Source organism: Ahaetulla prasina, chromosome 1, assembly GCF_028640845.1.
Source record: "Ahaetulla prasina isolate Xishuangbanna chromosome 1, ASM2864084v1, whole genome shotgun sequence".
In the NCBI taxonomy this organism is placed as follows: domain Eukaryota; kingdom Metazoa; phylum Chordata; class Lepidosauria; order Squamata; family Colubridae; genus Ahaetulla; species Ahaetulla prasina.
In genome coordinates, this window is record NC_080539.1 from 34032046 (window position 1) to 34056474 (window position 24429).

The 24429-nt window shown below is 39.2% G+C and overlaps 1 protein-coding gene across 1 annotated transcript in view; it reads right to left on the bottom strand.

Annotated features, from left to right (window-relative positions):
- KIF13B (kinesin family member 13B) overlaps positions 1 to 24429 on the bottom strand; it is a 161062-nt gene that overhangs the window by 52901 nt on the left and 83732 nt on the right. The window contains exons 14-23 of the mRNA XM_058164468.1: positions 20912 to 21042; positions 20031 to 20117; positions 18898 to 19088; positions 14962 to 15172; positions 12975 to 13137; positions 10929 to 11075; positions 8257 to 8406; positions 6598 to 6726; positions 3785 to 3955; positions 277 to 434 (exon numbers count right to left, since the gene is read on the bottom strand). Of these exons, the coding sequence (XP_058020451.1) occupies positions 277 to 434; positions 3785 to 3955; positions 6598 to 6726; positions 8257 to 8406; positions 10929 to 11075; positions 12975 to 13137; positions 14962 to 15172; positions 18898 to 19088; positions 20031 to 20117; positions 20912 to 21042 (1538 nt within the window). The remainder of the gene's footprint in view (positions 1 to 276; positions 435 to 3784; positions 3956 to 6597; positions 6727 to 8256; positions 8407 to 10928; positions 11076 to 12974; positions 13138 to 14961; positions 15173 to 18897; positions 19089 to 20030; positions 20118 to 20911; positions 21043 to 24429) is intronic.

Below are 24429 nucleotides of genomic sequence, written 5' to 3' on the forward strand. Positions count from 1 at the left end.
TTGAATTGAGTTGAAACCTACTCCGTTCCTAATATAGCTATAATAGAATCTTGAGATTTTAGAAAGGCCGTGATTAAAGAGTAGAGGGAAGAGTTGTGGCAGAATGCAAACCAGAAGGAGAGAAGGTAGTAATGCTCTCCTCCCCCACCCCGCCCCTGGCCTTTGGGAATAGATTGGAAAATCAGAAGAAAGTGCTTATAAAACTCTTCTGACTTCTACACGGTTTTCCCTCACAAGTTTTAAATGTGTTCATCAGCTGAGTGCCATCCCTTTTACCTGTCTCGGAGGCTTCGTGTTTTGGCTTGAATTATTCCTAAATCCCATAGTGCTGGGTTTTTGCGAGAATCACACTGCTTGTGTCCGTACACTTCAATAGCTAGAGCACCATCAGAAAGATATTCCATAAAATCTTCAGTGATATTGACAGAGAATTCCTAGTCAGAAAAGGATTAAAATGAGAATGCATCGTGCACTTCCTTCCCTACTATTGCAACATATAGATGCTGAAATAAGGGAGCAAACATGTTAGCATACATTAGTCTCAACAGGATACCTGAACAGTCAACAGCTGAGATCTGCAACCTTAACAGAAAGCTTAAATCACTATGATAAATGGAGTACCAGAAGGATCTAGAGAGCAATTTAGAAAGCTTTATGCTTGGAATCCTGAAGCAAACCACAGGGGGAAACATAGCAAAATTAATGGATGGAATTTGCTGTCCTACTTTTGGAGATTTATTATTGCTTTTCATTATGATGAATTCATTTCTCTCTTCCATGTGATGTTGCCTGATTGTACAGCTTCGACAGGCAATTAACCAGCAGTCTTTTGGAAAGATTATATATGCATGTTGAAAGCTCCAAGTTGTAAGACAAATATATTATCAAGAATAATATACTATACTATATATACACATATATTTCTTCATAATATATATTCTCTTACAACTTGGAGCTTTCAATATGCATAGATACTTTTTTTATCAGTTTCAACTGGTATATCAGCATTGCCCATTTGCAATACAAAGGCAATAATAATGTAGAGTTATTATGAGTTCTGGTTATGATTAGAATCGTGTTTAGATATGAGAAGCTCTTTACAAACATTTCCATCCACTAAATTAACTTTCCTGAACCTGTTGTCTTGCCTTCAGAAGTTGTGAATGCTCCAACACTGGAAATTTTTAAGAAAATGTTGGATAACCATCTGACTGAGATGGTGTAGGGTTTCCTGCCTGGGCAGGGGGTTGGACTAGAAGGCCTCCAAGGTCCCTTCCAACTCTAATGTTATGTTATGTTATGTTAAGATGGTGTGGTGGAGAATGGAATGTTACACACAGAAAGGGTACCAGTTTAAATCACATCGAGAATCACTTTCAGCAATCTGAATCTGCTGGGTTTTATGATCAGTGCCAGAAGCAGCTGAAATATAGTTGGTCAACATTAAGAACGGATCTACTTAGGTCCGTTCTTATAATGTCAATTACTTGACATTAACTTAAACAGTTTTTAAGGGGATAGGAACAGTATTTTAAAAGTGCTGGAAAAAAGGAAGCGAGCGAGAGCTTATATCGCTCAACAATATACTGAATTGTAAATTGTTTTATAATGCTTTGCATTGTTTTTCTACTTTTTTTTTTACTAAGGGCTTTTTTAAATAAAAAAATCAGTATATTTCAATTTTATAAGTCATCATAAGAATTGATTTCAGTTTTAATGGCATGGTATGTATGCTTTAGACTAGGGGTGTCAAACTCAAGGCCCGCAAGCAGCACCGGCCCACGGGGTGCTTAGATGTGGCCCACGAGACAGCCCTGGAAACAGCAAAGAACTGGCCTGTGGTGCCTCTGCCATGAAAACAGAGTTTGGGAGGGCTGCATGTGGCCCTCTCAAGCTTTGTTTTTGGCTGCAATGGCCTCCTGCAGTGCTTTGCCAAAGGAAACAGAGTTCCAGAGTGCTCCACACGGCCCTCCCAAACTCACTTTTTGGCTACAATGGCCTCCTGCAGCACTCTGCCAGTGAAAATGGAAGGCCACACATTGCTCTCCCGAGCTCCGTTTTCACTGGTAGAGTACTGGAGGCCATCACAGCTAAAAAGGGAGCCCAGGACAGTGCCCCCAACATAAGTGACGTCGAGGTGACCACGCCCATCCTGGCCTTGCCCCCACCCCTCCCCCGGGGTCAAACACAACCCTGATGCGGCCCTCAATGAAATCAAGTTTGACACCCCTGCTTTAGACTGTATAAAAGAGGCTTGAAGAACTTGCTTACATTAGAAAACTGATGTGGGAAAAAGGAAGGGATTTGAGTGTTTGAGATTTTTTGTACTTTTAAGAGTCCCCAGAAGAAAAATGATCCATGGAAAACACTGTAGCTCAGCAAATAAGAGACAGTCAGCCTGAATCACATATAGCACAAATGTTTCCCAGGCTAGGGGTTTGTTAACTGGGACAATCACATAAGACTGTGCTGTCTTTCCTATTGTTTCTAGTTTGTTCCAAGATGCAATGCAAAATGCTGGTTTTGGTTTCTAAAGCTCTAAATGATTGGGACTTTCTTATCTGAAGAGTCACACCCTCTCTCATTTTCTACCTGGACTTTGGTCCTTTGTAAAATCCTAAAATGAAATTCAGAGGGTGTCCACTAAGGAAAAAGGCATTTCTTCCAATGCTGAAATCTTGGTTATTAAAAGCTTTTTCCTATAGAAGTCCAACCTACTTTATTATTATTTTTTTCAGTGAACAATCATTTTCCCTTTATTTCAGGCTTATTGAGATTTTTGACATAGAAGTTTTTAAAGAACTTTCAAACTCTTCAAGATCCTGATAATTTTGAATTTCTAGAGTTTCAAAGTTCTACTACATGATAAAAAAATTAAGGATATTTCCTAATTTCTGAGTTTTAAACATTTCTATCACTGGTTTTAAGTAGTTTTTGATTTTTTAAAAATTATTTTAACTCCTAATGGAAGTGAACCAGAGAATTCCAATTATGTGACATCCTAGAAATATTCTAAAGAAATAAGTAGAGCATATATATAATGTTTAGCCTAATAAATGCTAGACAAAAGAGAGAGATTTGGAGCAATGCCACTTTAAGCCAGGAATCCTGATATTCAGTCTTTAGCTGCGTGCTTATTGAGACCATATTTTCAATCCTGGTTACAGGTAAATATAAACAGTACCAACAAAAGAATGTGACGTGCAGGATTATAATTCATTATGACGATACATGACAAGATTCATAAGTTAACAATCGGTTTAGAACTGGTTTATGAATATAATAAATTCTTTAGGTGCAAAAAACCATCTGGATGTTATGCTAAGCCAGGGGTGTCCAAACTTGGCAACTTTAAACTTGTGGACTTCAACTCCAAGAATTCAAAGCTGGCTGAGGAATTCTGGGAATTGAAATCCACAAGTCTTAAAGTTGCCAAGTTTGGACACCCCTGTGCTAAGCTATCTCTATCTGGTTTTTATGTTTCAAAGAATGGGCTGCCAAGCATTTCATTTTATTACTACTAGCAGAATTTCAGGCTTAAAATGAGACACATACATAGCACTGCTTACCCAGTCGGGATTTTAAAAATCATGATTCATTGAACAGTCTGTAATGACCTGAGTCAGCCATAATCTATATCATAAGATCATATGTCATTCTCTTTCTACACACACACGCGCACATTATAGCTTAACATCATTTCAGGATTAAACTAGGAAGAAAACATTTTGCCCACCCATCCTGGCAAGCACTTTAATCATGAGATAGCAATAAAAACAATTACATTGCAGTGATCGAAGACAACCATACACCGTGGCTCCTTGCTGATGGGAGACAAAGAAGGATCCATTTCAGGGGCAACCATCACAGGTTCCAGCTGGTCCCAGAAAGAATACTTGCAGAACACAAAATTGGAGAGATGCTGAGGCAAACCGGTCGCTTGAAGGATTTTAATCTAGGGGATTAAGAGGGGCACATACCACAGGTCACTACAATAAATAATGAATAGGGTGCTTTCAATAACAGTTATGTTTTTTATGTTTTTTAAATTTTTATACCGCCCTTCTCCCGAAGGACTCAGGGCGGTGTACAGCCAAAATAAAAACAAAATATATACAATTTAAAACAACATTTAAAAAGAGCAAATTTTAAAGGCTGATTATTAAAATTTAGATTTAAAAATTTAAAAATATTAAGAATACCCAATTAAAATTCATCATTAATTATGCCAGTCCCGCTTTAATGAATAAATATGTTTTGAGCTCACGACGGAAGGTCTGAAGATCAGGCACTTGACGCAGGCCAGGGGGAAGTTCGTTCCAGAGCGTCACTGCCCCCACAGAGAAGGCCCTACTCCTGGGGGCCGCCAGCCGACACTGTTTGGCGGACGGCACCCTGAGGAGACCTTCTCTGTGAGAGCGTACGGGTCGGTGGGAGGCAAAGGGTAACAGCAGGCGGTCTCGTAAGTACCCGGGTCCTAAGCCATGGAGCGCTTTAAAGATAGTTACCAAAATCTTGAAGCGCACCCGAAAGGGCTCCCGTTACTACTCGCGCAGCCGCATTCTGGACTAACTGCAGCCTCCGGGTGCACCTCAAGGGCAGCCCCATGTAGAGAGCATTGCAATACATCTTTATAGAAGTGGCTTGTTCATATTATTATGAAAAAGCAAAACGTTGTGATTTGATGTCGATGCCTTATTTTACTGCAAAGAGAGAGTTGGAAATCGTCTTTTTCTTCTCATCTTTCTTCACCTCTCCTTTCCTCCCCTCCCTCCACTGCTTTTCTATTTACTTTGTATTTTGTATTTTACAATACTTTATAATTCGATAAAAAAATGTTGACAAAATAACAGTTCCATATAAAATGTAGCATAGCTAGTTTGTTCAGACTAATGTCTGCCTTATAAAATCAGAAGCTTCCATAACGGACAGTATTTAACTAAAATCTTTCTTAAAATTATGTCTTGAAATAAACATCTCCACCAGGGGTCAGCATAGGAACAGACCTATACTGTCTGTTCTCAAAGGTTGCTTCACTATAAAACAGAAACTAAACCCGAAGTCTACATTTGAAGATAGGACTTTGCTCCAATACAAATACATTGTATTATAGCTCCTATACAACTCACATATTTGTCTTTGTGACCGTTGGGAAAAAACCCCCTTTAAAAGTTATGTACTTTGAGCTACCAAACTCTCAGTTGAAACAAAACCTCCACAATAAAATGAATACATGAATACATTCAAATGGGTATAGTTAGGCAGACACAATAGTGATTAACCCTGAGAGACTGCTTTGGCCTCACAGCTCCAGCAGTTATACATAAAACTAACTCAGGCCACTCTTCCTCCAGTTGCTGCCCTTCGAACATATTACACAATATGCATCACCCCTAGCCAGCACACTCAGCGGTCACAATAGCTTTTTGAAAGTCCGAGTGGACTCCAGTTGACTATAGTTTTCTTGGCGAGGTTTCAGAAATGGCTTGCTACTGACTCCTTCCTAGGACTGAAAGGGGGACTGGTCCAAGGTCACCCAGCTGACTTCACGCTTAAGGCTGGACTAGAACTCAGGGCCTTAATTTGGTTTGTTGCCTTGTTAAATTAAATTAAATTATTAAATTAAATTATTTAATTTAATTTAATAAGGCAACAAACCAAATTAAATTATTAAATTAAATTATTTAATTTAATTTAATAAGGCAACAAACCAAATTAAGGCCCTGAGTTCTAGTCCAGCCTTAAGCGTGAAGTCAGCTGGGTGACCTTGGACCAGTCCCCCTTTCAGTCCTAGGAAGGAGTCAGTGGCAAGCCATTTCTGAAACCTCGCCAAGAAAACTATAGTCAACTGGAGTCCACTCGGACTTTCAAAAAGCTATTGTGACCGCTGAGTGTGCTGGCTAGGGGTGATGCATATTGTGTAATATGTTCGAAGGGCAGCAACTGGAGGAAGAGTGGCCTAAGTTAGTTTTATGTATAACTGCTGGAGCTGTGAGGCCAAAGCAGTCTCTCAGGGTTAATCACTATTGTGTCTGCCTAACTATACCCATTTGAATGTATTCATATATTCATTTTATCGTGGAGGTTTTGTTCTCTTAACCATTACACCAGAGGTGTCAAACTCAAGACTCGCGGACCAGATCTGGCTTGTGGTGCTGCTCTGGAAACAGTGAAGAACCAGCCCACAGTACCTCTGTCAACGAAAATGGAGCTTGGGCCGCAGGCAGCCCTCCCGAGTTCCATTTTCACTGGCAGAGGGTTACATAGGCCATTGCAGCCAAAAACAGCTCAGGAGCTTGTTTTCGCTGGCAGAGCACTCGGGCCACCACAGGTGTCCCGGACACGAGTGACCTTGAGCTGGCCAGGTCCCCCCGGCAACACACCCCCTGCCCCCCCCAAGGTCAAACACAACCCTGATTCGGCCCTCAATGAAATCGAGTTTGACACCCCTGTATTACACCAAACCGACTCTCCACAATAACTAAAATTAAAATTATAATCCAAAAAGCACACAGTTCAGGACAGGCAGCAGTCTTTTCTCTGTCAAACTGTTTTATTTTGGAAAAGCAAAATTAGGAAAGCTTTCAGAGAACTTACCATGCACACTAACTTGTGTTCCTGCAGATCATTCTCAAAGCAGCCCTCCAAGCTGTCATCGCCTCCTGCAATTCTCTCCCCGATGTCTCCACTCACACGTACCACTTCAACATGCAGGCGACCTGCTACCTGATAAGGCACAAATCCCAGAGAGAGGAGGGGTAAGGTTCTTGGAAGCAAATGAAACTATTATTACTGGAAATAAAATATTCATTAGCAAAACTCTCATCAAACCCTGCTGCCCTAAACAAAAGTACAGATTTTTCAGAGGGATTCAAAAATTTTCCACTGTTCTGCCTCAGGAAATACTGGCCTTCAATTTTCATTTTTCTCTTGGCTTTTTTAAGATCTATAATTTAATGTCTGCAATCTACTTTAAATTCTGGGGCTGCAAGCTCTTTTTAGCCCCGATAAATTTTGTTGCTATGTATTTATCTGAGCTGTTGCCCTGCACTGGATTTGAAATGATTTATTGGGATGCCTATTGCAGTATTATGTTTTGAAGTGATTGTTTAGTGCTGGGGGGAAAAATCACTCTACCATGTATTTATCTTATCCAAGAAATTAAAAGAAAAAATTGGGCATGCTGTTCTGCATGTAGCTTCCTATGCCCTGAGCTGGGAAATGTGGCACCAACAAAGTAATGCAAATATTCATGTTGTATATATTCAGGGGTGGGATTCAGCCGGTTTGGACCGGTTCGAGTGAACCGAATGTTAATTTTAACCTGGTTTGCTGAACTGGTAGTTGCAAGGACTGGCTAACCCTGCCCACCCCACCCCGTCCTCCCCGGAGTCTCCACACAGCCCATTTTGGATGCCAGATAAGTGCAGGGCCCACGTGGAGGCTCTGGGAGGGCGAAAAATGGGCCTACAAGAAGTACTGGAAGTCCAGAAACGGGCCATTTTCACCCTGCCAGAGGCTCGAGAAAAGCGTCCGGAACCTGGAGAGGGTGAAAACGCTATTTTGCAATATTTCTCTCTCCGCATAAAAATAAAATAAACAAAAGAAAAAATATGACAGGAGTGAAAGTTTCTCCATGTAAACCTACATAATCAGATTAATAAGTGCTGAATTCTATATGTGAAGTAGTTATGAAGATGAAGGATGATTCCTTTATTTGCATTTCCACTTGCTGTAGGAATGGTATGGCTCAGGAACAGGTTTATCAGTTTAATGAGAACTAGTCATCCACTAGTTCAATGGTCTCCAACCTTGGCAACTTTAAGACTTGTGGACTTCAACTCCCAGAGTTCCTGGCTGAGGAATTCTGGGAATTGAAGTCCACAAGTCTTAAAGTTGCCAAGGTTGGAGACCCCTGAACTAGTTGTCTCTCGTTCTGGTTTTCTTGTCCTATAGGAGATCTGTGTAGAGGAGAAGAAGGGCTTATCCCAGTTTTAAAAAATTAGCTTTGTCATGCCTGTTTATACAGTTCACATGATTATCAAATTAATTCTTTCCAAGACAAACTCGGGGCAAACTGGGAAGAAAATTAGGAAGAATTAAAAAGTGATTAAATGCAACTGCCTATATTCAAGGTATCGATGTCAAAAGATAGATAATCAATAGTAATTGTGCACAGAGCTGTGATTCTTAAATAAGTAACTGAGTAATTATGTGACTGGATAATGATTAATAATTGATCATGCAGAAAGATACCTCTCCTTTCTGATTGATGATGGGCACAGCATACTGCAGCTTCACATCATAAAAGAGACACTCAAGGAAAACATTAGCGACTCCAATGAGGCTGTGGTTCTTTTGCTCATCATAAAACGGATCTGCTCGCCGAAAATAAGACCTCATAACCTTGAGTTGAATAGAAGGGAAAAAAGAGTGAACAACCAACATGTATGATGATTAGATCCTCTTATGACAAAAGTTGAATTTGGCAGAGGGAATCATATTCTCCCTTGGCATCTTAATAAGTGAGAAAGACCCATTCTCCTTCTTACCAGTTCATTTTCAGTCAACTTAATATAGTGTCTCTAACATGGTTTAATCCAGCCTTCCACAATGATAGCCCTTCCAGAGTAAAGACCATGCTAGAGGGGGATTCTGGGAGGACAGCATGTTGAAAAGGCTGATTTGATCACCTGTGAGCATTGCACAGGAAGACATACCAAAGGTAGCTGCCTTCGTGCCATTAAGTCATGCGATTTGTTTTTGTTTTAGCCCAATCACAGCTCAGATTCTATTTATAATCACAACCCAGATTCTATTTACAATCCAGAAGTAATTCACTGTAGCTATTTTAGGAAATCAGGTTATGAACCCATTCAGAGAGGACTGTAGGTGTGTATAAGAATAGAAGAATAGAATACTTTATTTGACCAAGTATGATTAGACACACAAGGAACTTGTCTCTGGTGCAGAAGCTCTCAGTGTACATGCAAAGCAACGGAGTAATCATCATCATCATAACACCAGTAAATGGGGGTAGTAAGGAAGATACGAAGGATAATAATACTACAGCCATACAACATGGGCAGTGGTGGGTTTCAATTATTTTTACTACTGGTTCTGTGGGCGTGTCTTGGTGGGTATGGCATGGCTTGGTAGGCGTGGCTTGGTGGGTGTGGCAGGGGAAGGATAATGTAAAATCCCCATTCCCTCCCCACTCCAGAGGAAGGATACTGTAAAATCTTCATTCCCTCCCCAATCCAGGGGAAGGTTACTGCAAAATCCCCATTTCCTTCTGATCAGCTGGGACTTGGGAAGCAGAGAATAGATGGGGGTGGGGCAAGTCAGAATTTTTACTACCGGTTCTCCGAATTACTCAAAATTTCCACTACCGGTTCTCCAGAACTGGTCAGAACCTGCTGAAACCCACCTCTGAACATGGGTAAATATACATAGACAATAGATACTACTGTGAGAATTGGGTGTTCAGCAGAGTGATATCATGAGGAAAATACTGTCCCTGTGTCTAGTTGTTTTGGCATGCAATGCCCTGTAGCAGCATCCTGAGGGGAGGAGTTGAAACAGTTTATTTCCAGGTTGTGAGGGGTTTGTATTTTCTCAGCCTTCTTTCTGATCTGTGCAAAATACAGGTGCCCTCTTTCTCTTATTCAACAATCAGACAATGAGTGAAGGGGAAAAATTCTACCTGAGAGCTTGAAAGTTTGCCAGACCAGAAAAAAAAAAATTCACCAGCCCACTTTCACTTTGCTCAGTAGACCACGGAGAAAAGAGGGAAAATAGAGGAAGAACAGAAGGGTTCTGGGTTATTTCCTTTAAGGCTTGTTTTATTGTGTTACTGTGTTGTTATAACTGAAATATATTTAAAGACAAGCACCACAAAATTACCTAGTTAAAAGAAAAAAGTTCAAACTTCTAATGGCCCTACTTAAAAGCCACAGATAATGTTATTTTGGTTCAGTCTATGTAATTATTTTTGGAACTTCAGAGATGCAGCAATTAATTATGGAAAAGCACACACTCTCATAAAACAAAATCATAGTATGAATTAGGATAGTTCTCTTTGTACGATGGAGATAACAAACTGCCTCATATGGCTTTGAGGCAAGATAAGCCACAGATAAATATTTCCTTTGCCAACTGAACATGTCACATGAAAGATAAGTAAAAATGCTGTGGCGGAACTGATCCTTCTACCCTCAACTTCATGTTCATTGTCTCAATGGTTGGGTTGACCATGTGAATAAAATACAGAATATATACAATTAAAAGAATTTAAAATAAAACTATTACTAAACGGCTGATAATTAAAAAATTTAAAAATTTAAAATATTAATAAAACCCCAATTTAAAATCAACTATTTATGCCAGTCCTGCTGGAATGAATAAATATGTTTTAGCTCACGACGAAAGGTCCGAAGATCAGGCACTTGACGTAAGCCAATTAAAAAAAAATAGCAGGAAAAGAAGAATCTTCTCTAAGGATCACATATATGGATACATGTTCCTTTACCTCCTCGTTTCAACATGTAACTTCCATGAGTGCTAAGTTTAATTTAATGTTATCCAAGGCTGTTGGGATCCAGTTTGATGTAGTGCTTAGGGAATCAATCTAAAACTGGGAGACTATGAATTCTAGTTCCACCTTAGGGACAAAGATAGCTGGGTGACTTGGGGACAGATACTTTCTGTCTAGGAAACAGGCAATGGCAAAGCACTCCTGAAATCTTGCCAAGGAAACTTGTCCAGGCAGTCTCCAAGAACCAAAACTGACTCCAACTTCCAAGGCTGTTAAGCCAGGTTAGTTGAGGAAAATAAGATAGCAATACAACACATATAGAGTAAACTAAGCTGATAAATCATGTTTCACCAATTAAGGAAAGTTTTGTCCCCACATCTGCTCTACATACCAAGTTGTCTTCCTCGCAGTCTTTCCATTCTTGATAGAGGTCTCGCATATCTACCAACCGGTTCTCCAGTTTCTCCAGGGACCAGATTTGTTTGCCTTTCCCTTTTCGTCTCACCTGAATGGCTGGCTCACTAAGTACTGCACCCCGCTACAAAACATCCAGAAGGAAGAAAAAAAGGAAGGAAGGAAGGAAGGAAGGAAGGAAGGAAGGAAGGAAGGAAGGAAGGAAGGAAGGAGAGAGAGAGAGAGAGAGAGAGAGAGAAAGAAGGAAGGAAGGAAGGAAGGAAGGAAAGAAAGAAAGAAAGAAAGAAGGAAGGAAGGAAGGAAGGAAGGAAGGAAGGAAGGAAGGAAGGAAGGAAGGAAGGAAGGACAATCAATGCAAATAATGAAAAATCTTTTTGTTACCTGCCTATCTTGAGAATTTAAGTAAGCTCAAGACTGGCAAGCTTTTTCTTGGCTTGATTGTATTATTGTGTTATCTTCTGACACCTTCCAAGGAAGATACAAAAAATATTTTTTCTAATAAATTTGTCTGCGTAATAAGAAGGGAAATAGATAAATATAGCATTTTGTTTTGAAAATTTTTATGTTGGAGCTCATCAAAGAATGATTGCCTCACCATTAACTTCATTAACTGACGAGTCTGCCAAATTTTATATTAAACATTTGTTGATTCCAAGGATGTTATTAAAGTGGGCATGTTTTGTCAGTGGCCCCAAGCTAGAGATTATACTGCAATGTAAGTTATATTAATTTTTTGCACATGGCAGACTTCATGTAATATGACCTATTTTTCCTTGTAACTAAGATTTAGTATCTTGTTTGGATTTATTCCTATTCTATTGGTCACAATAAATATTCAATTCAAAATCAAGACAAATTTACCTGAGGGTATATTTGAATTCTTTCCCCTCACACCCAATATTGTTTAAAAAAAAAAAGAATCTCAGAAACACTTGCTGAGATGGGAGGTTTTAAAATAAAATAAAATAAAATAAAATATGTATAAATAAACAGAATATGACAAAAAGACCACTATCTTATTTAGAATAGTGTATTTGTGAGTTATATAATCTTTCTCTGGAGGAGAAATTTAATTCACTTGGTCCACAGTTGCTAAATTTACATTTCAAAAGGCCTTTTTCAATGTTTTAAAAAATTTGTGATGACAGACTGAACATAAACATTTAAATTGAACAGATGCTTTGATCAGCAGTTCATCATTATAAGATGAACTGCTTATAATGGGCTTTTTTGATAACTGACAGGAACATCAAATCGGCAAATGATCACATACACTGTGAAATTAAATATTTTCTCCAATTGTGATAATACCCTGCAATTTCTTTCACCATTTTCTCCTCTCTAGTTGAATTTCAGTAGAGTCAGTTTTGAGGACACAGAACTTGATGTATTTCCCACATTCTTTTCTTGAAACCTGAGCTTCCCCTCCCTTTTTTAAACAGTGGTGAATCTGCAGCCTTTTTACTTGTATCAGTAAAAAGGAATGCTATCCAAGGTTACATAGCCACACAGAAATTCACAGAACTTGCCTAACCAGGTCAGTTAAAATCCTAGCACTTGGTTTGCAAAAATTCTTCAACTTTGGTTCAAGATTTTAGATAGTTTAGTGGTTTCTTGGTTAATTTATCATTCAGTATAATAGCTGAACCCAGAAAAGGATTTTAATAAGTCATGACATTAACTAGTTCCTTTAACTTGGCCTGTGAATAGTAAAACTGCACACCAATAAATGTAGACCTAGTGCAGACAGATACATGCAGGCTTTTAATGACTTTAAAATAATTTAAAATAATTTAACTGCTCAGGTTGTGCTAGTTTAAACTGGCTATGAACTGCCCTTTGCCCTGCTCTAGCAAGTGCCTACTCCTGTTTTATACACATTGCATTAGATCAACAGAAACAAAATTTCTATATCCTGCTTACTGTAAATATCACCTTTGGAACAGGAGGAAATATTTGTCTGGACTGCCATATCTTGGCAGATAACATACTGTATGTGTCTGAATAGACTTAAGTGCCTTACCTTTTTGTTTGCATTAAGGCTTGAGGCTGGGATTTGGAGGGTGACCTTGTATTCAGTCCTTTTGTCCATCTCTTCTGCAATGAAGCTGGCTTCTCTAACATACAAGTTGGCCTTCATAATCTGCTCCCTCAGTTTCCTCAGGCTGTGGTTGAGCATCTCTTCTCTATTGCAAAACAAGGGAAAGAGAGAAAGGAGGTTGATATTGAAAAGAAAATATTTATTTAGAAACACACTGCAATAATCACACTGATAAGGATGTTTTGCTCTGGAGCAAATTAGTTAATTATTTTTGCACTAGTGAAAAGAAGGACTACGGATGACAGAATAGTAGTGTTCCAATATCTAAGGGGCTGCATAAGGAAGAAAGGGTCAAGCTATTCTCCAAAGAGGGCAGTAAAAGAATCAATGGATGGAAATTCACCAAGGAGAGAAGCAATCTAGAACTAAGGAGAAATTTTCTGACAGTTAGAACAATTAATCAGTAGAAGGATTTACCTCCAGAAGTTATGGGTGCTCCAACACTGAAGGTTTTAAAGAAAAGATTGGACTACCATTTTTCTGAAATGGTATAGGGCTTTGTGCTTGAGCAGGGGGTTGGACTAGAAGACCTCCAACGTCCCTTCCAACTCTGTTAATCTATTATTCTGAGCTGAGGCTATCTGTCTTCTTGGCTAGACTACAATGTGCATGTGAACTCCTGGCCAGTGAGTTTGGAAGTCCTCCCTTCCACTTACAGTAATGTAAGGTTTGGCAATATGCTTAAGCCAAAAACGAACTGGAACAAAGGCTTAAACGGAGGCTTGAGAACCAAAGAAACAGACTTTATTCTTTGATCAAAGTTAAAGTTCTGGGTAAGAAGTTTCAAACACATGTACAAGGGACATGAGAGGAAAATTCTACAAAGCATGAGACAAAGCAATGTTCTCTTTTATACCAAAAAAGTCTTTGTAGTATTCTAATTACATCTTAGTCATATAATCTAACTACATTGTAAAAGTCAAGTCATGTAATCTAATTTCAGATTTACTGTAGTGTTTACTTTTTGTTATCTTTTCATCCTTTGTCTTCTTAATTAGCCACTTGGTCCCCTATTAACAGTACAAAAGGTGTGTAGATTGCTCTGATAGTTTGGGATACCTGACAGTTCTTGTGGGAAACAAGAGTGGCATTTTATGATCTTAAGGCAGGATAATGCAGGAAGGATATATTTTAGTGCAGGAAAGGAAAATACTTTTACAGCAGTATAACATATATATACATTTACAATAGAACAAATGTCTATAGAATGATAAGTTTCTATCTATTTATTGCTGTTCCCTTCAGTAACACTGTCTAGATCAGGGGTCTCCAACCTTGGCAACTTTAAGACTTGTGGACTTTAACTCCCAGCTTTGCTGGCTGAGGAATTCTAGGAGTTGAAGTCCACAAGTCTTAAAGTTTCCAAGGTTGGAGACCCTTGGTTTAGAAGATATGGCTTGTCCCTGCAAATTTTCCTCATCATAATGACAATCATTCTGCATTGCTTGATAGGAGTTTATATAATATTTATTATATTTATATAATGTATAAATATTCACAAGACACGATCATTGCCATCTTTGCATGAATGAATCAAAAACATATGTGTGGAGGCCTTCCCATTATTAGGTAGCACTCTTAGGTCACCTAGGAGTCTCCATTTGATGTGTGGAATTCTCTTCCATCAACTCATAGCCTTTTTCTGCAATGAATGCAATACACTCAATATCCCATCCTTAGGCCCAAATCCTTTGTTCATAGAAGTCTCTGCAAATAGCCCCAGTGCTGCCTTTCAGTGACAACATGTAACATGCAACAATTTCCTTTTTGCTAATAAAAAAATTATTTTATTCATTGAGGTATAACATGTATCTATTGTCTTAATCCAAACATATGCCAAGATGAGTATTCTCCAAAGAAGAGAACAGGGAAAAATACCAGACCTCCAAAGTTCATTCCCTTCACCCACCTCTCTTCCGCCCACTGACGTAAACGTTGCTGTGCATTGGGAGAATGGAAGGAAAACCTGTCCATGGTGCGAAAATGCTGCTTCTCTGGAGACAGGCGTCTCCGGAGCTGTTCTAGTTCATGCTCATACATAAGTCGCTGACGCTCTAGTGCTGACCGCTTCTCCTCTTCATGCTGTTGCTCTAGACTTTGTAAAATGGACTGCATTGGATCTAAGCAGAGAGAAAGAGAGATGTCACAAGGTAAAAGCCTAGAACAGGGTATCCAAGCTTAGCAACTTTAAGAGCTATGGACTTCAACTCCCAGAATTCCTCAGCCAATCAAGTCCACAAGTCTTAAAGCTGCCAAGCTTGGACACCCCTGGCCTGGAACAAATGGTTCTACAATAAATTTAAGTGTGCAGCCACAATCTGTGTTTCTTACACAGGCAGCTTGGTTTTTAAAGGAAGACAGTAGAGTAGAGTAGAGTAGAGTAGAGTAGAGTAGAGTAGAGTAGAGTAGAGTAGAGTAGAGTAGTTTATTGTCACTTTAAATGTACACTAATCGGCATACATTAAAATGAAATTACATTGCATTCAGCTCTCTAATATAAACATAAACATGACAAGATAAATAAATGAATGAATGAATGAATGAATACAGAATTATGCATGTACCCACATATATTATATGACACGAAGAAACAACACAGTCTAGTTCGCATAAATACATGTACATGGCAAGAGAAAGAAATTTTGCAACTTTATCAGATGGATGATATAGGCATTGTATACTCAGAGGAATACAAATGGATCTTTGCCTCAGTTTCCCAGAGATTACTTGGATAAATGGTTACCCAAATTAGTTTACTTCAGCTTCATTGTACAGAAGCTAATATCGCAGAAACCCAAATCTTGGTGTTATGAAGTTTCTTAATCTGGTCCAGCTAACAAACCCAAAGACTGCATTTGTCTCCCCTCCCCCCAAATCATTTCATTATACAAAATTAAACTCCTATTCCTTAACATCGAATCTTAATCCCAATTCTGGGCTTATTTCTGTTTCCCTATTTTATTTTACAGCCTTACTTTTAAGTTTACGACTATTTCTATCTTATTTAATCGATAAAGTTCTATTTTTATCTCTACAATCCATGTCTATTCTCCCATCTCCATATTTGCAGCATTATGTTTTCCTAAATTAACTACGTCTTAGCTCTTTAAATGTTTTCTTTACCTCCAGGTCCTTCAGCTCCTATACCAGTACCCAGTACATTTGTATGTGAAAACCCTTTTCATTGCCCTGCAGCAGGAATGATGTCCAGCCTTGGAAAGTTTAAGCCATATGGACTTCAACTCCCAGAATTCCCCAGCCAGCCTGAAGTCTACAGTCTTAAACTTGCCAAGGTTGGACATCCTGCTCTATAGAGTTTGCTCTCCCCTCCCCCACTCCAGCACTCACAGTCCTCTGTTTCTGGAGCTGGTTTGTGGAGCTCTGCACCTGGATCCCTGCAGGCAATGGCCCTGCTTTCCTTTATAGATTCTGGTTGGTCTCTTTTCCCCTGCATTTCTCAGTTCTGCTTCTTAGTCTTGCAGGTCTAAGAATTGCAGTTTTCTTTCACTCCCTGAAAACTGCTGCTTTTCCGTTGAAGGTTTCTCTTTCCTGCTTCTTTGCTGTCTTTTTGGCTTGACTTTTTTTTTTTTTTTGACTCACACACGCTGGCTTTCTGTTTTGTTTTATGGGATAAACTTTCCAATTAAGGAAAGGGTGGGGCTGCTGCTTTAACCCTCTTTCCCAGGCAGCACCAAAACTCTGGATCTCATGAGGGAAAAGAAGTGCCTGCTTCACTCTGGGTGGTAAATTTATTCTTCCACACTTGGCCAAATCACAATTAGGCTACTGCAAATGCAAACTGTATAAAATTGACCTTTAAGAGTTTCCAGAAGTTTCCTTTGGCACAAAATGAAGCAGCTAGCTGTTAACTCTTGGCATAATTTGAAGGCCATTTTATGTCCATTATGTGCACTCAGTTCTGGTTATTTTTCCATGCAAGATTCAGGTTGCTGCTTTTCATCTTTAAAGCTCTAAACAGTTTACTTAGGCTACTCAAAGGCTCTCCTTTTTCAGCATGAATCTTTTCTGGGAGAAAGATAAGTAGGAGAAGCCTTTTAAAAGATGGTTCCAATTTCAGAGGCCAGCTTTTTAGATTATGGAATGGAAGTCTCAGGAATAGCTTCTACTCTCTTAATTTAGGAAAATAATCAATAGTGTTTTTCAATAACCTTTTGAACTGATTATTTTTATTATTTTGGCTGCCTTGTCTCAGTGGACAACATCTTTTAATTGAACCTATCTAAGCAGGTTGGAATATGATAACTACTTGAATGAGAAACCATTGAAAAGCGCAGGATTGTAGAAGAATTGAGGAATCAACAAAAGCTTGAAAGGAGGCCACAGCAAACCATTTCTATCTTGTTTCCAAGGAAACAACATGAATATTACCTATATATCACTCTTTAATTTTCTGGACAAATGGAAAAAGAATTCAGGTAGACTCAGTGAATCAGTACCTAAATATGAATTTATTAAACTACAAAAAATAAAGGATGACAGGCCAAATTACAAAAAAAAAGCACATCTTTATTTAATACTATACTTGCCCCTTACCAACAGCAGTTACATGCAGGTTAGTTTATTAGAGATGGGTACAATTGAGGCCAGTGTAAAACAGATAGAAAAGATTATATGTAATTTAATACTGCTTATTCCTCTCTTGTATGATAGAGCTTTCAAACTCAATATTTGATTCTTGTCTAACACCTTGGGCTTGCTGGTGCATTGTTTTTTGGAGTATGAACAAACCATCCCCACCAAAATCTTGCAAAAAATTTTGACCCTTGGATACTAGGCTTATATGCAGACTGAGTTACAGCATCTAGGCCAGGGCTGTCAAACTCACAGCCCATGCGCCGGATGCATCACACGCTGGCCATGCCCACACCTGCTTTAGTGAAGGGGGGGAAGTCGCAATACGTCACATGACACCGCTGTGATGACACGAGTTTGACACCCCTGATCTAGGCTATGGAATTGGCTATACTAAGAGGATCAATGGGAATCAGTATAAAAAAACTATTCAGACTGCATTTTATCATTCTTTCTTCAGACAATCTTTTGGGATATTTTTAAATATAACCAACTGTAAACTACTATCTGCAGGATTACATGTTTATGTTTTTCTTCAATTTATAATGCCAATCTTCCTTGATAATATAAACAAAGTTTATATTATTACTATACATTTGTAGGGTTTCAAGTCTTATAAAACAAACCAAAGCTACATTCATATATAACCTCTTACTATTTTATACATCCATGATATAATCCCTAGAAACTGTATCCTGCAAACAAATGACACAAATTGTGTAATTTTTGTGTCATATGCACAATGATGTCATAAAGCATGCGGCATGACTGTGGTTTCTACAGAATGCTTTGGCCACCACTGTTTATATTCCATGATAACTTGCTATCGCAAAAGTTCATTGCGTATAGCAATAGCACTTAGATTTATATACCGCTTCATAGTGCTTTACAGCACTCCCTAAGTAGTTTATACAGTTAGTATATTGCCCCCAACAATCTGGCTCCTCCTTTTACCAACCATAGAAGGATGGAAGGCTGAATCAACCTTCAGCCGGTCAGGATCGAACTCCCGGCAGTGGGTAGAGTTAACCTGCAATACTGTATTCTAACCACCGTGCCACCATGGCTCTTATATCATAGAGACAAATCAAAGAAGAAAAACTTTCCCCAGTAAGCTACAGAGAGTAGTACTGTATTAAATTTCTTGTTCAAGATGCAATGTATATCACAGTCATAACAACATAACCTTAGATTGCAACCACATGCAAAATGGCATACCATAAAGTGGAAACAATGCATCCACATTCCTTACCATTTCCTCCAAGAGCTTTCATGGTCACTTCCATCTGGGCATATTCATAGTTGAAGCTGATCTCACTGGATACCTCGCTGGAGCTGTCTCCATCTAAATCCAGCTGTTCAGAGCTGTTGCTTCCTTTCATTGAACTATCTTTGTCTTCGTCCTCTGTTTCTGTTTTCTTTTTCTTTTTGGGCAAATTCAGCCTTAAACATGAAACAAAAATGCTAACAAACACCCGACCTTTGAAAACTGGTTTCATCTGATTTTGAAAAACAAATGCAAAAATGCCTTGTCAGTTCCCATAAGGAAACTCCATTTAGAATCCAGCAGGAAGTTGGAAGCCCCAGATCAGCAGTGATCGCCGCCAGGTGGGAGAGAGATGGAGAGAGTTGTGGGGACACAGGGGAGGCTCAGGGTAGGTCAGGGACAGTGCATAGGATCTGCAAGACGTGCCATGTGGGTTGGGAAGTGTGCGAGGGGGAGTACACAAGAGGTGCATCAGAGGCCTGGGTTGGGGAGGGTATATAGCAGGGGTGAAATGCTCCCGGTTCAGACCGGATCGCCTGATACAGTAGCGATGGCGGTGCGTGGTTTGGAGAACTGATAGCAAAAATCCCTCCCCCCGCTCCCATACCCAGCTGAGCCGCGCGATCATCAGAGGTTTGTTTGTTTTTACTTTTAAAAGCATTTTTTCTTTGGCCGAAAAAATGCTTTTAGAAGTAAAAAAAAAATACCCTCTGATGATCAGGTAACTCAGCTGGGAACGCCAGAGAAGCCTTTTAAAAGCATTTTTTCTACAACCTCTGCTTTTAAAAGGCTCTGACGATCCCAGATGAGTTGCCTGATCGTCAGAGGTTTTTTTTTCTTTTATAAGGCAAAAAAAAAAGCTTTTTTAAAAAAACAAAAGCCTCTGATGATCAGGCAACTCAGCTGGGATCGTCAGAGCCTTTTAAAAGCATCTTTTTACAACCTCTTCGGCTGAAGAGGTTGTAGAAAAAATGCTTTAAAAAAAAAAGTTGGCCATGCTCACCCAGTCACATTACCTCCCACCAAGCTACGCCCACAGAACCGGTAGTAACAAATTTTACATTTCACCACTGAGCTAAACCAATTACAGAAGAAAATGAAAGGAATCAGCAGCTTACCGGAAAAAGTGATTGTTTCCCCACAAAATCCTGTCACCGTGGTGTAGCTGTGTGGGACCTACAACAGCTGTACCATTCACAAATGTCCTGTGTTGAAGTGTGGGGAAAAAAAGTAAATATAGTCATTCCCACATCGAGGATTTGGCTTGCCCTTAATGCCACATGGCAATGATTAAGAAAAACATAATGTGAAGAACTTGTGTCGATCCTCCCCCCCCCCCCTTGAGCCACAGCAGCAAAGCAGAGCCATCTCTTATACAAGGAAGCTCCTACAACTGGAGAAGGAAAGTCTTCGGCTAGAATCTTCTTTTTCCTGCTTGAAAGAGGTAGTCATTTTGTTTTCCAGTTCCCTTTGTAACAACTGTCCCGTCTGCCGTTTAAAAAACACCCCAAACAAACCTCTTTTGCACCCACCAGATACATGCCACCAAGGAACAGACCATGACAATTTAGGAGATGGAGCAACAACTGGTCTGAGCAATTTCCTGTGCCGCTTTGTTTTCCATAGCCAAAAATCGCAGCTCAGTCCCAGGCATGTTGCTTGTTTCAGGGCTTCTGGTCAATGCAGCGGGGTGTGTGTGTGCGGGGATGTTCACCAAGTTCTCCCTCTCCCTTTACTGAATACATAGACATTCTGAGCCAAGAAAGCCCACAGTTTTGGCACTATTATTTATTCCAATTATGTGCATGCATTTATTCTACTGGAAAAGTATTGGAATGAGAAAAAAAGAAGCAGCAGCAAGCAAAAAGGGCAGACGTGAGTTCTTTCATTTGCTACAAAGGTTCCAGAATCCAACTGTGGAACCTCTTCTATATTTCATTTAATCCGGAAATAAGAGCAAAATTCTTGCCTCTATAGACAAAGCACAGTACTCAGTTACCTAGCATTCTTCTGAGGCGTCAACATGACTTGTCCATCCCCAGTGATATCTATTATACAGTGTTCAGAAAGAATCCCCAATCCACAGAGCTGTATGTCTTGGGAATTATCAGATCCAATGAGTGTGTGTTCCTGCAAAAGATTCAAGGTTAGGTCCATTGAAATCCAACAGAAATTCATATTATTTGCCACATATGAAACTGACCATTCTCACTTTATCTAGTCCAGCTTTCTCAAAGTGCTCCAGCAAACTGTAATTTGTAAAATGATGGCTGGTTTCCCATCAAATAAAGCAAAACTAAACAGATTGCGGCACGACTTAGCATCAAGTGTGCACTCGGTCATTACCTTCCCTTACACTTACTGTATAAAATCACAACAGAGGAAAAAAATGAGCTGTGAGGAGGAAATAGAGGGAAAGAGCAGCTTCCAGTCCTGAGAGTTACAGATATTATCCGACTAGTTGAAATGGAAATAATTCAGGATTGCACTTTGTTTGCATTTGCCATAATGCAGTGTGCCCACTTCTACTGTATATATCTTTTCTTTAACAGCAGCAAAAGAAAGGAAAAGTATGATGGCAGGAAACAAATGGGGGAAACAATGAAAGGATAAGAGAAAAAGAGAGAGAAATAAAATGTCTTATTGAATTAACTTTGCTTTCTTCTCCCCGTACCATCTTTAATTTGGAGCACAGTTCTGATGAAGAATAATGTATCCAGCTAGTCAATCATTTGAGAAGATGCTGACTGTACTGTAATGGAAATTATACTGTCCTTGACATTAAGTCTACTAATGTTACTCATCTTCACCTGTCTTCCTAGCACAGTAGCCTACATGCAATCTGCTGAATGTCAAAAGGAAAAGGAAGCATGCTTCATTTGTTTCTTAAAATTCTGCGGTCTTTTTTTTTTCAATTCCTCAAAGCAGCCTTGTATTAAAACAAATAAAAAAATCATAGTTAAAAACTCAATTGGATTTATTAACATTCATCACAAATCCTCAGAATAAGAAACCTGGATAACTAGAATCACTAAGCTACAGTTTACAGCAAAGGTTTCCAATGTTAGCAACTTTAGGACCTGTAGATTTCAATTCCCAGAATTCCCTAGCCAACCATGATGGCTGGGTAATTCTGGGAATTGCAAGTCCATAAATCTTAAAAGTTGCTAAGGTTGCCTTGTCCCTTGCCTCTGGGCTTGATCAACAACCACCTTTCTATTTCTGAATTAGAGCATCTGTCTGAAGGTGAATTTGTTGGAAATGCTTTCTTCAGATCAGAAAGTGCTGTTTGGTTGCCTGAATGCTTAGCGCCAAGATATCAAGTGGAACTTGTTTTATTTTGAGATATTATTCTGAGTAATCAAAGCATCCTTTTTGGAAGCTACCTACCTCATTTCTCAACGTAGGGAACACAACAATGGACCCATTGAAGACCATAATAGAAAGACCAGAATTGTAAGAATGGAAATCAGAATGGGGGCAGGGAACCTGAGGCCCTCCAGATGCAGTCTCCCTGTTGAATGTTGTATAACAATGCTTGCTGGAGCTGTTTGGAATAATAACTTTTTATGGATTTGGGCTTCATTGTCATTTTTATTTCTTTGTAGTTTGGCACTTGAAACAGATTCCTCCCACAGACAATCTGGAATGTGGATCATTATGAACTTGAACTACATATCTGAACTGAAAGAAGGAAGGAAAGTGCATACTATTTGAGGATGAGTCTATCAGGCTATGAACCACGATAACAATGCTAAAAGGCAAAAGGAATGGATGCCGTTCACTCAAATGTCTTTCTGGAAATGTAAGAACTAAAAGTTTGATTAAAAGATATATTTCACTATAAACTAAGATACTGAGTTCTATGCTGAATTAAATAATACACAGAACTATTTCTCTAAATCCATTTAAACAAGGTTTATTCGGACAGTAAGATATCAATTATTCCCCCACCCCCCAAAAAAGAGGCAAAGGTTGAACAAAATGCAAATTGTAGCAGATAAAATGTAATGGTATGTGAGAATGACCTTGAGGGAGGAGGTGAAAAGATATTGCAGTTGCTTAAGGGTCACAGAAAGCAATGTAGAAAGGGCCCACCCTAACTGATCAAGCTATATAAAAGAGATGGTGTGTATTTCGTACTTTCAGACTTGTGAAATTGTGTTTAATATAGCCTTACAATATAGTAGAATTAGTTGCTGGAGAAAGAGCCTTAGGAAGTCTCTAATTGATCACGCTGTAAAAAGAGACTGTGGGAAATCTGTGCTTTCAGACATCCAAAATTATGTTCATGTAGACGACAATAAAGGAGAATTATCTCAGCAAGTCATGTTTCCTGTCTGCTTTATCCAGGAGAACTGATACCAGGAGAGCCTTCATATTGTAGTACTCCTGGGGGTAATATCCTATTATAAATTTGATCAGCTCTGTTAACTATAGCAGGGGTCTCCAACCTTGGTCCCTTTAAGACTTGTGGACTTCAACTCCCAGAGTTCCTCAGCCAGCTTTGTTGGCTGAGGGATTCTGGGAGTTAAAGTCCACAAGTTTTAAAGGGACCAAGGTTGGAGACCTCTGAACTATAGCATATCTTAATAAAGAAATCATCATTTTAGATTCCTAAAGGAGAAGTCTTTTAGGAATCTAAACTTTAGGAATCTAAACTTACTACAAAAGGAGCTGAAATGATTGTCTGAATTTTCTCCCTCTTCTTTCCTTCTTTCTAAATTCTAAGATACCAGTATTAGGGTGCTAAAATGAAACCTTAACATTTTGCAAATAGACAAGGTCACCCCTTGCATGTATTTTGTTGCCAAGACATTCTTTGAAGGCCTTCACGCTGAGTAGCAAAGAAACAGATATGGCATCAGGAATTAGTTGGGAGGGGGGTGTGTGCCAGCTGACAAAGCTAGACACCTACACTGCCTTGAAATTCTCTGAAGCTATTCAAAGTCAGCTCTTTTGTTGCTTCAAGGGAACAGTGATGACTAAAGATTTCCCCAACCCCCATCCTTACATTCTTCAGGGTGCTAGCCCACTATAAATAGGATTACTGGTTCTTCTTAAAGAGGCAGCATTTAAAATAATGTCACAGGTCTGAATAAGTTTATAAGCAGCTTTGACATATCTAAACAATTTGATAAGAAAAAGAGCCATTCATTGCATAACTCCCAGAAAGGTATGCAATAAATATACTGTGTTTGCTTGTTTTAAATGGCAGCCTATCTCCATTTAGGAGCTGGCTTTATGAAGTTGCATTCCCTGCCTGGTGCTTCTGCTTTTGCATTATGACCCTGGCATTATATACGCAAGCCATGATTCTGCAAATTTAGTTCCCTCATAATCATGGCTTGCAATTAACTAAAAAGCAAGAGCTGGGAAATCTGTTTCAATTCCATAGTAGCCAAGATAGGACTTTTCCAACCTCAAGGGGAGAAATAATGCTGACTTATTGTACAAAGTTGCTGAGAAATATGGTATTGCATAGCGCTAAATATTGAAGTATATATTTTTTCCAAA